General features: G+C 24.9%; 4 protein-coding genes across 4 annotated transcripts; 2 read left to right on the top strand and 2 right to left on the bottom strand.

Annotated features, from left to right (window-relative positions):
- Positions 1-57: 57 nt before the first annotated feature.
- On the top strand, positions 58-4,610 carry gdt8 (GDT family protein kinase; the record flags this gene model as incomplete). The annotated part of the gene is made up of 8 exons (XM_641250.1): positions 58-127; positions 217-438; positions 519-3,136; positions 3,201-3,287; positions 3,357-3,449; positions 3,536-3,855; positions 3,969-4,114; positions 4,186-4,610. 8 exons carry the CDS (start codon positions 58-60, stop codon positions 4,608-4,610), a joined length of 3,981 nt encoding a protein of 1,326 aa, XP_646342.1.
- Positions 4,611-5,340: 730 nt separating this feature from the next.
- Positions 5,341-8,512, bottom strand: DDB_G0269850 (DG1041 family protein; the record flags this gene model as incomplete). Its single annotated transcript, XM_641249.1, has 2 exons — positions 5,341-8,366; positions 8,458-8,512. The coding sequence occupies 2 exons, from the start codon at positions 8,510-8,512 to the stop codon at positions 5,341-5,343; spliced, it is 3,081 nt and encodes a 1,026-aa protein (XP_646341.1).
- Positions 8,513-9,306: 794 nt separating this feature from the next.
- gdt2 (GDT family protein kinase) lies at positions 9,307-14,643 on the top strand (the record flags this gene model as incomplete). Its single annotated transcript, XM_641248.1, has 6 exons — positions 9,307-9,373; positions 9,455-9,682; positions 9,767-13,224; positions 13,330-13,736; positions 13,808-13,956; positions 14,039-14,643. 6 exons carry the CDS (start codon positions 9,307-9,309, stop codon positions 14,641-14,643), a joined length of 4,914 nt encoding a protein of 1,637 aa, XP_646340.1.
- Positions 14,644-14,932: 289 nt separating this feature from the next.
- DDB_G0269848 (hypothetical protein) lies at positions 14,933-16,354 on the bottom strand (the record flags this gene model as incomplete). Its single annotated transcript, XM_641247.1, has 4 exons — positions 14,933-15,135; positions 15,276-15,612; positions 15,706-15,903; positions 15,998-16,354. The coding sequence occupies 4 exons, from the start codon at positions 16,352-16,354 to the stop codon at positions 14,933-14,935; spliced, it is 1,095 nt and encodes a 364-aa protein (XP_646339.1).
- Positions 16,355-16,464: the final 110 nt, after the last annotated feature.

Raw genomic sequence — 16,464 nt, 5'->3', positions numbered from 1 at the left:
CTAACAAACCTTTTGGATGTGTGTTTTTGTTATACCACATTTATAAATTTTAAAATAATGATAAATAAAATCTTAATTAAATTAATAACAATAATAATATTTTGTTTTAGCTTTTTATTTGCAGAAGGTAATATTTTTTCTTTGTCTCTATAAAAAAAAAAAAAAAAAAAAAAAAAAAAATTTTACTTATTTTAATATTTAAATAATCATTTTTAGAAGATTTAATTAGAACCCCTCCTGGATATTATAATTTAACACGTCACAAAAGGTATCCACATATTACAGAATATCAATCATCTCAAGATACAGATTTATATTACCCTGATGTTTGCAGAAATGCACTTAGAAATGATATTATTCCTGGGGTTGATGAGTTTTTCCCTTTTCTTTTTCCAGGTTTCAACTCAGATGGGCCTAATAGTATTTACATCCAAAAAAGTAGTTTTTATTATTATTATTATTATTATTATTATTATTATTATTATTATAAATAACTAACTATAAATTTATTAATATAGATTCATCATTATTATTCAAGTCAGAATCTCTTGGTACAACCTACAATTTCGTTGCTGTGTGCGTTGAGGGGAGCTTTACTGTCAAAGGTAGTATGTTTTTTACTATTAATTCTTTAATTATTCTTCCTGGCGGAAGATTTGAAAGTGAAGCAGGAATAGAGTTTTATGACGAAAATGATCCCCTACACATTTATAATAATCCAGATTTCCCAAAGGATCCTTTTGGGTTCTTTCCAGGTATTCTTGTATTGGGTGGTACAATTTCAGTAGTTGCGAAAGAATCATTAGTATATAGAGCAGACCGTATTAGTAATTCATCGATAGAGATAAGTCCACCATTTTCACCAATGAATAAAATTAATCAGACTATTAGAATATTTACAGAATTATATCCTCTAGGATTTTATTGTAGTTTTAGTTCAGATTTAGAAAGAAAGATTCTTTCATTATTAGATTGCCTACCAATATCAGAGAATGACAAAATCATCAGAGTATTAATTGAAGTTGACAGAGATCAGAATGTCTCTCCAACAAATATCTTAAAGAAGGGGAAAACAACCAAAGGGTCAATTTATATAACAGGTGATTCAAATGTATATTTTAAAAATATGTTTTTTAAAAATCTAGGTTTCACCACAAATGAACCCTATAATGATACAAAGTTAATATTCTCTCCAAATGATCCGAATCAAGTTACTGATATAATAATGGGAACAAACCAAAGATTCAGAAGCTCGTTGTATATTGAATTCTCAAAAAATGTTACAATAGATGGTTGTGCATTTTTTGAAGACAATCTGACAAGATCACCATTGGTTTTATTTGATTCAAATGTAATAATATCAAACAGTTTAATTTCGAGTAAATCAGGTTCAAATATAATCGCTCAATATGGTACAGAGTCAATTCAATCTTCAAACAATTCTTATATACTTGTAAAAATCGATACGGCTTCGTTGGATGTTGATCAAAATAATAATAATAATAACAATAATAATAATAATAATAATAATAATAATAATAATAATAATAATAATAATAATAATAATAATAATAATAATAATAATAATAATAATAATAATAATAATATGGATTATGGTAATCAAGGTAATGGTATTTATTCAATTTCACCAAATATAAACTCAAATGGTGATTCTTTCTTTGGTCAACAATACGCATTCAACTATTATTTTATTTCAAAGAACTCTGTAAATTCTAATCAAGATAATAGTTCATTATTAAATTCAAAACCAATTGAACTTATTATTATAGATTCATCGTTCAATCCAACAAATTCCAATGGTTCTTTAAATAAATATCTTTTAAATATCAATAGTGATGGTAATAAAACAATAAGTACCTATTTGGTATGTAATTCCATTATTGAGTATTATTCAGGATGGTTAATGGATAATTTAAATTCAAACCAACAAATTTCATTTGAAGGTAATTTATTTCAAAATGGATGTAATAAAGTTGATGGCAATTGCACAATATCACAGAATTCAAAATATTCAACAGACTTACCAAAAGTGGCCAATCAGACCAAATTCGATGAAATTGTTCAACTTGACAAGTTATTTTCAAATGGTATAACATCAATTAATCCAAATGAAAAAGTGATAATTTCAACAAAAATCAATAGTAAAATACATTATTATCAAATTCAATTATTTTTTACACATCTACCAATTGATGATCAACCAACACCATTATCAATTTATATTGAAAATCAACCAGTATTCCTATTGGAGCCAATTAAAAGTACTTTCCCAACTTTCAATAACTTTACATTCAAATTTGAAAATAAAAACTCTTTGGATAAGATAAATATTGCATTCACAACAAGAGGCGATATTTATTTAACATCGATGGCAACCTATTCATCCATTGTAGTTGAACCACCAACTGAAACACCAACTGAAACACCAACTGAAACACCAACTGAAACACCAACTGATACACCAACTCAAACACCAACTCAAACACCAATTTTAACTTCAAAGCCAATTACACAAATATCAGTTGATAGAAATGAAAATTTAGAATTAAAAATTGCTTTACCAATTTGTCTATCTTTAGCTTTATTAATTGGAATAATAATTATGATCTGCATTTTTAAGAAAGTTCAATCAAATTCAAAACTAAAGAAAGATGATGACGAAAATGAGATGGCCACTATAAAAGAAGGAAATAAATCTATTATAGTCTCACAACCACCTACAGTTATTGAAGAGAAACCACAAGACAATTCAAAACCAGATGATCAGAAATTAATTGAAAGAGATCAACAAATTAATAATCCAATTTTGAAGATTAGGGAGTACCCATCATTAAAGGACATTGAGTTATCAAATGAAGAAACTAAATCTCCTCAATATGGATCACTAAATTCTTTTTCAACACTTCAATTCTCAAGACAATATGATTATGGAAGTGAAGAATTCCCATTTCAATTCAATAAACAGGTACTGGAATTCAATCTAAACGGTAGAAAGTGTATGAATGATGAAGTCATCAATGATTCTTTAATGATCCATAACAAATCAGAAATTACATATTTAGTGAATATTATTTTCCCACAAAACATTGAAACCGGTTGTGTGAGTATTTTAAATGTTTTATTTTTTTTTTTTCATTTTTTATTTTGTATAAATAATTAATTTATTTTGTTAAATATAGGTCGAAATTTTCAATGAATCATTTGAATTACTACCACATTGCACCACTGAAGTAAAATTCTCTCTAACACTAACATGTACAACTAAAGTAAGTTTTAAATCTAAATTTTCCTTAAATTTGTATTAATACTAACTAAAATATATTTTTTCCCTTTAGTTCTTAGAAAATTTTGCAGTTTTAGTTGAGGCACAAGGTTCTAAATGTCACACATTCCTTTCTGTTCATGTAGAATCAGAGACTTCTCTAAAAGTAAGTTTTCTTTTTTTTTTATCTTTTTCTTTTCCTTTATTCCCTTTTACTAATTTTTTTTTTTTTACCTTTCGAATAAATTTTAGCTTGATTATAAAGAAATTAAAACCGAACAACTTATCGCATCATACCTCCCATCAAAAGTTTACGTATTTAAAGGATATTACAGAGATTTAGCAGTTGCAGTTAAAAAGTTCGCAATCAGTGATAATTCAAAAAGCTTTGAAAAAATCAAAAATGAAGTACAAATTCTATCAAAGGTGAACAATATTAATGTGGTCAGATATATTGGTAGTGCTCAAAATATTTCTCACGTTTGTATTGTTACAGAGTATGCAAAAGAAGGTTCACTTGGTTCATTGATTCATGATTCAAAAATCAAATTATCATTCATTCAAAAAGTCAAGTAAGTATAGATTTTTTTTTTTTTTTTTTTTTTTTTTTTTTTTTTTTTTTTTTTTTTTTTTTTTTTTTTTTTTTTTTTCATTAACAAATTCTAACTTATTTTATTATTAAAAGGTTTATGTTAGATGCTGCAAAAGGTTTTACTTTCTTACATGCAAGCGAAATAGTCCATGGTGATATAAAACCAGATAATTTATTGGTTTTTTCAAAAGAAATAAGTGGGGTTTGTGTTAAAATTTGTGATTTTGGTAACAGCGAAGGTAAGCATTTTCTTTTAAAAAAAAAAAAAAAAAATAAAGTTTACTAATTACTAATTTTCATTTTATTTTAGAATTGGGTGAAAAGGAATCCAAATCAAAGCCAGATTCAACTATGAATTATTTACCAAATGAAGTTTTTGACGGCGAAGGATATCAAAAATCAGCAGATGTGTATGCCTTTGGAGTTTCATTATATGAGGTAATGGTCGAGAAAATACCATTCCATGAAATATGTTATAATGATATACCAAATCGTGTACAGGATGGATTTAGACCAACTGCTGATTTGGATACAATAGATGATGATATTAGAAAAATAATTGAATGTTGTTGGATAAAAGAAAAATCAAAAAGACCTTCATTTTCTGAAATTTCTCTCCATCTAGAAATTAAATTTTCAAAACTATTGCATCAAATGAATGAATCAGAAGAATCTACTTCAAATCATAATACCAATTCAAAAACTAAAGAAGATAAGGATTTAGATGAAAATTAATAGATAAATAAAATTAAAAATAACAAAAAAAAAATAATAATAAATAATAAAAACAAATAAAGATTTTTAAAATTAAATAAATAAATTTTATTAAGTGTCGATTAATTTGATCGCACCAGAATTAATTTTGTTAACTCATGTTGTGAAGAAAAAAAGCCAAATAAAATTAGCAAACTGTATGTTTGCTTTGTTTTGGCAAAATTTTAAATAAAAAAAATAAAGAAATAATAAAAATAAAGAAATAATAAAAAAAAATAAAAAATAAAAAACGAAAAAAAAATAAAAATAAAAATAAAAAAAAATTTTTTGATAAAGATATTTCTTTTTTTTTTTTCGTTTTTTATTTTTTTTTTTTTTTGGAATTTAATTTAACACCCCAACTGTAAAAAATAAAAAAATAAAAAAAAAATAAAAAAAAATAAAAAAATCTGTATTTACACTTGCCCGCTCATTAAAAATTTTTCTCTTGTCACATAATATTCTTTTCTGAGGTTTGTATGTAAAAATTTCAGCATTGGTGGGTTTGCCACCCCAAGTAATTATTTAATTAATATGATTAAAAAAAAAAATATAATTTTTTATTTAGAAAAAGTGGTTGGTTGATTACTATTCTTATTATTATTAAGTCATTTATATTACGCCTGCGGCAAACTGAAAAAGATAAGGCGGATACAAATTATTTAGTATTCTAAAAATCAAGAGAATAAAAAATTTTTAATTTATTAAACAATTAGAGAAAAAAATAAATAATAAAATAAAAAAAGATTAAATAAAATAATGTTTTTGAAGATAAAACAGATGAAGCTGCATTTAAGCCTTCATCGTAATTGGTTTCGGTTGAACCACTTGAAGTTGTTGATTTACTTGATGTTTCGACTGCACCACCTGATGATGGTGTTGGAGTAGGAATAACTAAAGGTGATGAAATATTTGAGAAAATTTCAATACCACAAATTGGTATTGAGTATTTTATATTATCTGATGCCCATTCAATAATTAATTTGGTATCAGTTGAGTCAGTATTATAAAAGAATGGACCATACTTTTTGTATTGTTGGTAGGTTGAAGAAGGTCTTGAATATGGTTCTTGATATTTACCATTAATTTTGATTGTGAATAATGGAAGGGAGTTTACGATATTAGCACCAGTGTAATCCGCATTATATGAATAAATGAAAAACTTGAATGATGAACCTGATGGTAATGTGATGTTAACTGAACTTTTAATTCCTAATGTATCATCATTAGCTAAATATGAAGTTAGCATTGATACTTCATTTGCTATGCTTCTGACCGCTCCAGTAACTGATTCAGTTACTGTAGATGGTGTCGGAGATACCTTACTGAATTTGCCTGTTGTTTTACAAATTGAGCTAACCCAACCACATTTTGTCCATGAATTACCAAAAATTGAAAGAGCAGTAGCTGATGAACTAATATCTGAAGTTAAATCGATACCAAGATAAAAGTTTATAGCAGTCGAGTCTATTATGTATGAGTTTGCAAAATATGGCCCATATGGAGAGATAAATGTTGGAATGTTTTGAACTGATGAAATCAAAACTGAATAAACACCATTTGCTTTTGGAAATAGAACTTCATTGTATTTCAATGCTTTGTTTGGATCCAACGAAAAACTTAATGTAGATTGAACATTTCCATCAACAATATAATCAACTTTTTGACCATCAGAGTATGAAAAGTCGAAATTTGGAATAAATGATACGTTGATTCTGTTTGAAGAAACATCAGTACTAATTGGTGATAAATTATAAAGAGGTTGGAATGAATTTATTGCAAATCCAATATTGAGCTTTGTTCCATTCACATTTGAAAAATATAATTGAGTTGCATAATTTTTAAGGAACGTTGAGGGTGATGCTGCAAAATGGGAAAACTTGGAATCTTTGATTGAAAGGTAATTTGAAGTAAATGTTTCTGCAAAGTATTTATATGTTGAAGTTGCAAGCGAATTAACCATTGAAACAGCATTATACTTTCCATTATGTGAATTGGAAGTAGTAATATAGAAATTATCACCAATAGATAGAGTGCTTGCAATATATGGCGAATCATAGCAAAGTTCAATGTTTGCTTGATTACCAGTCGTTCCAAGTCTTTGTGATACTCTTTGACCAATATACCATCCAAACTTCATATTTACTTTAATTGTTGGTAGACTTGTAAATGAATATCTAAAACGAAATTCTGCTTCGCCAGCAAAAAAATTATTTTTATATTCAACATTATTCCAAACATTATTTGTTTTATAATCAGCTGTATTATCTTGTGTTAAACCAACATATGCACCAATTAAAATATCAGATGATAAACCTGTAGCAGATGATCTACTTTGAATTGGGATTACTTGAAAAGCACCACCTTTAAAATTACCTTCAAATGCATTTCCTTCATAAGTTGAGTAAGGTGAAGTTGTAATGATACCACCATTTAAATAATCTATATCAGGATATGCTCTATATGATGATATATCTGTTGTATCAGAATATACGGATAAGAAGGCATTATAACTAATTTCAAATTGTTCAGTACCATGTAATAAAGAAATACCACTTATACTAGATTTCAATGCAAACGCATTACCCGAGATAGTGCCAAAAGAACGTTTTACACCAATAAATGATCTTGGAATAGAGGCTTGAGTTCCACCAAAAGTAAATCCATGATGAAAGAAATTATTACTGATGGTAACTGCTTTAGTATTGTGTAGGAGTGTAATAGGGTATCTATCTGGTAAATTTGTCCCGGTGTGGGTTACCATATTATTTGAGTCAAGAATGTTATCATCCAAAATATCACCTTTTGTGTGACCTAAATCAAATAATACACAATTTTGGATATTAACATTCGAGTTTAATGTGAATACCATCGACGATAATTTAGAACCACTAATCCAAAGATTTTTATTCCATGGGTTTACAAGAAGATATCCTCCACCATTGAATGATGCACTATCAGATATAAAACCATTTGAACCCCCTGCTCTGTACCCAGTATAATAATTGTTTATCACATAATTATTATTATTACTTGAATCTCTTCCAGTGGATGCCATTCTAAAAATTGGTGCTCCTGTATTGTTATAGATAAAGGGTGTTCTTAAGAAAGATCCACCATATGATGAATAAGAACTATTTCTACCAGTCCATACCGATTCACTATTAAACCCTTTTAGAGAAACAGTACCTCCAAGACATAAAAAAGAAGAAGTATAAAGTGGATCCCATATAAAAGGTGATGTGCTGTATGCACCTTGTAAAAATACAGTATGGTTGGAAGTTGCTATTGGAATTGATTCAAATACACCAGTTGGGAAAATAATTGTTTTCATAACAAAATAATAAGAATTAGCAACACTTGGCTCAAGAACAACTCTACCTTTAATTAACAAAGATGGAATCAATTCAACTCTTCCTGAAAAAGTTACAGTAACTCCAAAGGGGACAATAAGGGTTGTGTTGATATCTGTAATAGTTCCAAAAGGATTATCAACTGTGTTCATAGGTGTGGTAAACAAACCTGCTGTACTATAATCTGTTGAAGCAGTTAAAGTACAGTTATTAGAGAACGTATATTTCTTAATTGTTGGATTTGACTCTAAATCCGGATAAAAATCACCTTTATAATTTGAATTTGTAGTTCCTGGATAATAATTTACTTTAAAATGAGGATGGCCATTTATATTCACTCTTGGGGCATTCCAATCAAAGGTATAAAGATCTTGAGAATTAGAATCTGTTTTAAAGAAAATATTAAAAAATTAAAATTAAAAAATTACAAAATTATTAATAAAAATAATCAAAGAATATTATAAACCAATGCATACCTCCCATAAACAACACTAATAACGCCAAAACTACAAATGAATATAGATTTTTCATTTTAAAATTGAGTTAGAATTGTAATTTGAACAATACAACGAAATCTGCGAAATCTGGGAAATTTGTAAATTGGTCAAAAAAATCACCGAGCCTTCCAGATTTTTTTACATTTTTTAATAAAACTACCAATCAAGTGTAACTCGTCCCTCTACAAGACACTTATAAAACTTATGGAGTTATTATTAGAATGCCAGTCATTAGTAACATAATGGAATTATATACCAAGATTGGAAAAAAAAAAAAAAAAAAAAAAAATATTTAATCATTAGTTTTTTTTTTTTAATAAAAACAAAATAAAAAAAAGTACAAACAATAAAATCAAACATTTACCGTTTTTATTTTAAATTGGTTTTGGTTTTGGTTTTTGGTTTTTTTTTTTTTTTTGTTTATTTTATTTTATTTTATTTTATTTTATTTTATTTTATTTTTTTTTTTTTTTTTTTTTTTTAAAAATTTTGAACCAAATAAACCTTCAAATTAAAAAGAAAAATGGGGTCACAGAGGGTAGGTAATTTATTTTATTTTTAATCTTTTGTATCCCAATTTTTTATTCGCCATATTCTTTTTTTTTTTTTTTTACTTCCATCAAATTCAGCCCAAAAAAATCCTTTTTAAATTTTTTTTATTTTTTATTTTTATCTTTTTTTTTTTTTTATTTTTTTTTTTGAAATCTTTGGATTTTTTTTTTTTTTTTTTTTTCAAATCTTTTATTATTGATTAAATTTTTTTTTTTTTTTTTTCAAACCACTTTTTTTTATGAGTGATTTTATTATTTTCATCTATTTTTTATAAAGATGAATTATATTTTATATATTTTATTAATATTAATAATATTTTCAATAAATAATACTTTTTCTATAGGTATGATCAAATTTATTATTTTATTTATACTTTAACAGTAACCAACAAAATTTTTTTTTTTTTTTTTTGTTTATTAAACAGGTAGTTTTGTTTATACACCCGATGGTTACTATAACTTATATCGAATAAATAAGTTTGAAAATTTTTCAAAAATACCAACAAAAGCAAACAGTGTCAATGTAGAGCCACATGAATTATATTATCCCGATATATGCGACAGTGCATTAAAAAATAAAAATTCAAACGAATTTTCCATAGACAATTTCCCGGGAAGCCCTTTTTTAAAAGCAAATATTAAAATTACAAAAGGTATTATATTATTTAAATACTATAACTCTTTAAAACCTAAATAAATTATTAACATCATTCAATTTCTTTTCTCTTAATTTATAGGATCTAACATGACTTTAGACCCTCTTTTGTCAATTCATCCATCATATATAAATATCCTATGTATAGAAGGTAGTTTCACAGCTGGATCACAACAAACACTTACCTTAGGAGGTATAATCGTTTTGCCTGGTGGTAATTTTCATTGTAATAATTGCGTGCTACAATTTGTTGACCTTTCTTCAACTATAATCAAAATTGATCCTTTTGGGTTTCTCCCAGGTATCCTTAGTTTAGGTGGTTCCATATCTCTTATTGGATCTCAAAGAATATTGTATTCAGCTAAACCGATAGAAGATAATGTACTAGAGGTAAATGATATATCAACATTAGATCCATTCAATGGATTCAATGTATCTATAGTTAGCGACTCATTTCCAAATGTTAGAACTTCAAGATTTACCTATAACAAAAATAAACTAGAGATGCAAGATTTAACAATACCAACAACAGATCTAAATATAAAATTATTTTTCAATGATTCAGGTTCTTTAAAGTTTGGAGGAATATCAACTAGAACTAAATCATCAATTTATATAACAGGTGATACTAAACTACATATTGAAAACTACTTACTTGATTCAATTGGTAAAACTTCAAATAAAGAATATGATGATACAAAGCTAACCTTCTCATCAGATAATCCAAATAATGTGACAGATATAATAATTGGTAAAAATCAAAGATTTAGAAACTCACTATATATAGAGTTTTCAAATAGTGTAACAATAAAGAATAGTGTAATCATTGGAAACACTGGTTCGTCGAGATCATCTTTAGTATTTTTTCAATCAAATGTTAATATATCAGGTAATTTAATAGTGGGCACAGCAGGTTCAAGTATGATTGCTCAGTATGGTACAGAATATATAGAATCATCAAATAATTATTTCTCATTAGTTTTACCAAATGAATTTCCTACATCACCAGCATTTATGGATTATGGACATGAAGGCAATGGTATCTATTCACTTTCGCCAAACATATTCTCAACTAATGATATATTCAATGGCCAAAAAATTTTATACAATTTTAATTTCATATCAAGAGAGAATGTTACAGGTTTCGATAAAGATTGCTTCGCTCCATGCGATATTAATTCAATAGTTGTTCCAAGTCTTTCACAAGAGCCAATCGATTTTAGTAAAAACTTAGTAAATCCAATTTCAATTAATCCAGTAGATTACTTTTTAATAGTTAATAGTGATGAAGAATTAAAGAATACTTTTTTTACAATTAAAGATTCAACTATTTCTTCTAAAATCATTGTAAATTTAAAAGGAAGTGGTTTAGTTTTAAAAAATATTATTGGTGTTAATAATTTTAAATTGACAGGTCAAGTTAAAAGGTTGGATATTTATGATTCATTTTTTGGTTCATCAACAACACCATCATTAGGTGATAATGGTATTAAATCATCAGCTGTCATAATTAAAAACTCAAGCTTTTATATCGATGATTTTCAACTTCAAAATAATCAAATCTATGGTTCTTCGATTGTGCCATACCTCTATGAACTTTTAAATGTTGATGAATTTATTCTAGTAGATTCCATTTTTCCAACTTCACAATATCAAATACCAGTTGGTGGAAAATTAGATTTAATAGTAAAACTTGTAATAATATCACCAGTAATTAGTCGTATTACTTGTGAACTCGAATCAGATAATGAAACAATAACATCATCTGCTATATCAGAGAGTGTAAATAAAGAGTGTAAATTTCCATTAACATTTAAAAATGATGGTTCAGTAAATTTAAAAGTAACAGTGAAATTAAAGAATGTAGGAGATTCAGAAATAATGTATATTATCAATTTTCCAAAGATTACAATATTTAGTAATTATTCATTTTATTCAGGTTGGTCAATGGAAAACTCAACTGAAAATGGAATAATTTCAGTTGATGGTAATTCATTCAAAAAAGGTTGTAGTATTAGTAGTAATGATAATAGCAATAATTGTACAATTTCAAATAATATAAAATATATAACAAATTTACCAAAATTAAATATATCAAATGACCTTAATGAATTATTTTTAAATGGTATAACATCAATTAATTCAAATGAATTAGTAACTATAACAACAAGAATTGATAGTGAAACAAAGTATTATCAAATTCAATTATTTTTTATACATCAACCAATTGATGATCAACCAACACCATTATCAATTTATATTGAAAATCAACCAGTATTCTTATTGGAACCATTAGAGAGTAATTCAGCACCAATTTTCAAAAATTTAACATTCAATTTCGATAATATCAACTCATTGGAAAATATAAATATTTCATTTGCAACAAGAGGTAATACATACTTAACATCAATGGCAATTTATTCATCACTTGTAATTGAATATCCAATACCAGTTGAAAAAATAAATCTATTACCAATAATTGTTCCAATTTGTGTTACAGTACTTGTTTTATTATCCATATTAATTGTATTCTTTGGTGCCAGATATTATAAACATAAAAAAAGAAGAAGACTTGAAATAGCTGTTTTTGGTGTTGAACTATATTCAAAGAAACCATCAAATAATAAATCACCAGTACCATCAACACCATTAATTATAAATTCAAATCAAGAACAATCATCATCAAATCATATATCAATAACAGTAAATAGAAATTCTGATATTCAAACACAATCAGAAAATAATAATTTAGAACCAACCACAGTAGAAACAACAACAACAACAACAACAACAGCAGCAGGAGCAATATTACAAACAAATGTAACATTAGAAATGGAAAATTTAGAAATTAAACCAATTATAAATAATAATGAACCATTTTTTGAAGATTATAGTGATGAATATGATGATTCAAGTGATGGTGCAGAATTAAATGAAGATGATGTTGAAGATTATATTAATATTATACGAGGTGGAAATATTAAAATTGAAGCAGAGGGTGAATTATTTGTTAGACAATTTGAAAGAAATACTTTTGATCAAGAATTTTTCGAGTATAAAAAAAGTAAAATACCAAGTCCTCATTTAGTTCCATCATTAGCTCATGGTGATTTTATTGAAAATCCTTTAAATATTATTGATATTTTACTTGACCCTGTTACCAATGAAATACCATTAGAACATTATTTAAAAACTTATAAAAATAGAAATGGACAAAGTGGTAAATATAGAACCAATACTCAAACACATGTTTTAATTGCAGATACAATATTCCAACATTGTAATGATCCAGATTTACCTGTATCAGTATCACCATATATTTGTGATTTTGGAATGAATGGTAGAAAATCCGATCTTGGTGAAGTTTGTCATGATACTATCACTTTTAAAAATAAGTTAAGTGAACCATTATATGCATTATTTTTATTCCCAGAAGGTGATGATAGTTCAATAACAAGTTCACCTTTTCAATCTATTGAATTAAAACCAAATGTTGAAACTTCAATTTCATTATCAGTTACTTTATTTTCAACTACAAAGGTAATTATTTTTTTAAAAAAAAAAAAAAAAAAAAAAAAAAAAAAAAAAAAAAAAAAAAAAAAAAAAAAAAATTATTATTATTATTATACTAACTATAATATATAGTATAATGAAAAAGTAATAGTTCGATTTGAAACATTGGATGTAAAGCAATCATGGTCAACATTTGTTTTCCTTCGTTTAGAGAGTGAATTAACTAATATAATAGATTTTAATGAAATTATAATTAAAAACTATATTTCAGAAGGTACATTTGGTATAGTTTATCGTGGTATTTGGAGATCATCACCAGTTGCAGTTAAATTACTTAAAAATGAATATGTTGATCATGATGAAATTGAAAAAGAAATTTCACTTTTAGAAAGATTAAGACATCCAAATATACTATTATATGTGGGTAGATTTATTTTTTCTGGTATTCATGGTATTGTAACAGATTATTGTTCAAAAGGTTGTTTAAGTAAATATATTCATGAAAATAAGTATAAAATAACAATTATTCAAAAAATTAGGTAAGTTTTTTTTTTTTTTTTTTTTTAAAAAAAGATTTGAAATAATATTAACTCTTTTTTTTTTTTTATAGAATTTTAATTGATATTTCAAAAGCATGTGCATATCTTCACAGAAATGGTATTACTCATAGAGATTTAAAACCAGAGAATATATTAATTACTTCTTTGAATCCAAAATCTTTAGTTTGTGCAAAGGTATCAGATTTCGGTACAAGTAAAGGTATGTTTATTTATTATTTATTAATTTTTAGTTTGATGATTCTAATTTATTTTATTTTATTTTTTAATACCATTTTCAAAAGAAACCAATGAAAGATATAATCTTCAAACTAGAAGAGGTACTGTTGCATATATGAGTAATGAAATTCTATCACAAGGTTCTTACACTAAATCAACTGATATTTACTCGTTTGGCATGCTCTGTTATGAATTATTTTCAGAAAGAATACCATATTATTCGGAGCCACACTGGAGAATAAGAGAATTAGTACTTAAAAATGAAAGACCTTCTTTAGATCAAGAAATTTTTAAAGATACTGATATATCTGATATTGTTACACGTTGTTGGAGTAAAAATCCTTCACAAAGACCAACATTTGATTATTTATCAAAATATTTAAAACACTTATTAAAAAAATATGATATAAATAATATTATATATGATAAAGATAAAAAAAATAAAAAAAAAAATAAAAATAATAATAATAATAATAATAATAATAATAATAATAATAATAATAATAATAATAATAATAATAATAATGATGATCATGATGATAATAATAATAATATTAATGATAGTGACTGTGATAATAATAAAAATAATAATAATAATAATAATAATAATAATAATAATAATAATAATAATAATAATAATAATAATAATAATAATAATAATAATAATTAATAATAATAATAATAATTAATAATAACAATAATTAATTGTAATAATAATTAATTGTAATAATAATTAATTGTAATAACAACAATAATAATAATATAATTTATAAATTCAAACTAATGCTATTTTGCAAATTTATTATTTGTACATAAAAAAAAAATATATATAATAATAAAACTTTAAATAATTTAAAACTTTAATTTAATTATCGGTAGTGATAAGGTTTGATTTTTATTTTTATTTTTTTTTTTTTTATCTAAACAAAATCCTAATTTCCAAATCAATATTTATTTATTTAATGAGATTTTTCTTTTTTTGAATAAATTGCATTTTGTAATCCTCTTAATTTACGAAGTGGTTCATATTTTGAATTTAAAATGTGATAAACAAATGCTATGATAAAGTACACTCTTGTAAATGAAGAAATTAAAAGTAAATTGGTGATTGGTAACATAAAGTAATAAAACCATAAAAATGCTGATGCATAAATTGATAATGCTATAAAAAAAAAAAAAAAAAAAAAAAAATTAATAATTAATTATTTGATATACAAAAAAAAAAAAAAGAGAATAGAAAAAAAAAAGAAAAAAAAAAATAACCAATTGGAATAATAATGATTTATAAATTAATATACTTACAAGGTTTATGAATTCTATATGGCATTGAATAAGTTTTATTTTCTTTTAAGTATTGTAACATTTGATCTTTTTCATGATAACGATTAAATAACCATTTTTGAAGTTGGTTTTCATCCTTTGGAATTTCATCAAGTGAATATCTCTTAATATGAATATTTACAACTCTTGGACTTGTTCCACTAATACATGATAAAATGGTTGGTTTACCTTCATAACCGATTGTTAAATCATATACACAATCAATTGTATCTCTTAATGGTTCAACACATGCATGTAAACCTTTATGTCTTGGTAAAAGTACATTATTAAATTTTGGGAATCCATTCTTTTCTGCAAACTATAATTTTAAATTTAAATAATAATAATTAATATATTTTAAATTATTATTATTATTATTATTATTTTTTTTTTTTTTTTTTAAAAAACTTACATCCCAACTTTTTTTTAATTTAACATCATCAATATCGGTACCCTCTGGGAAAATAACTAACCATGGTTTACATTCACTTTCTTTATATTTATTAATTTTATATTCAATATGATTTTCATCGAATGTCCAATCTCTTGTTAAAAAGATGTAATCTAAATTATCACATCCCCAACCAACACCTGGTACAAATCTTACTTCCTATATATTTTTTAAAAAAAAAAAAAATTTTATTAGTTGATTTTAATTTTTTTTTTTTTTTTTTTTTTTTTTTTTTTTTCTTATAAATAAATACATTTTTCAATAAAACCTTAATATTTGATAAAGCTTTCTTTCTTTGTGCAATACTAAAAGAGAATAACCAATCAATTTCTGATGGATGATTCATCATCATAATGAGTGATTCCCCTTCTTGAATATCATCTTCACCATAATATCTAATTTCTATACCATTGAGAACTTCGAAAACAAATAAAACCAATCTAAACCATCCCGATGCGATTTTAGCTTGTAATTTGAATGCTAACTTTTTATAAAATGGTTCAATCAATGCAATCACAGGAAACATTAAAAATGTTGCTGCATACACTGATGAAACTAAAAGTATAATAATTGATGAAATACGTCTAAAATATTTTAATACTTCTTCCATTTTTATTGTTGTTGATTTTTTTTTTTTTTTTTTTTTTTTTTTATGTAATTATGTGATTGTTTTAAAAAATTTTAAAACAAAAAAAAAAAAAATAAAAAAATAAAAAAAAT

Source organism: Dictyostelium discoideum (assembly GCF_000004695.1).
Source record: "Dictyostelium discoideum AX4 chromosome 1 chromosome, whole genome shotgun sequence".
Lineage (NCBI taxonomy): Eukaryota > Evosea > Eumycetozoa > Dictyosteliales > Dictyosteliaceae > Dictyostelium > Dictyostelium discoideum.
Note: the sequence above shows the minus strand (reverse complement) of the source record. Positions and strands in the feature narration are given on the sequence as shown.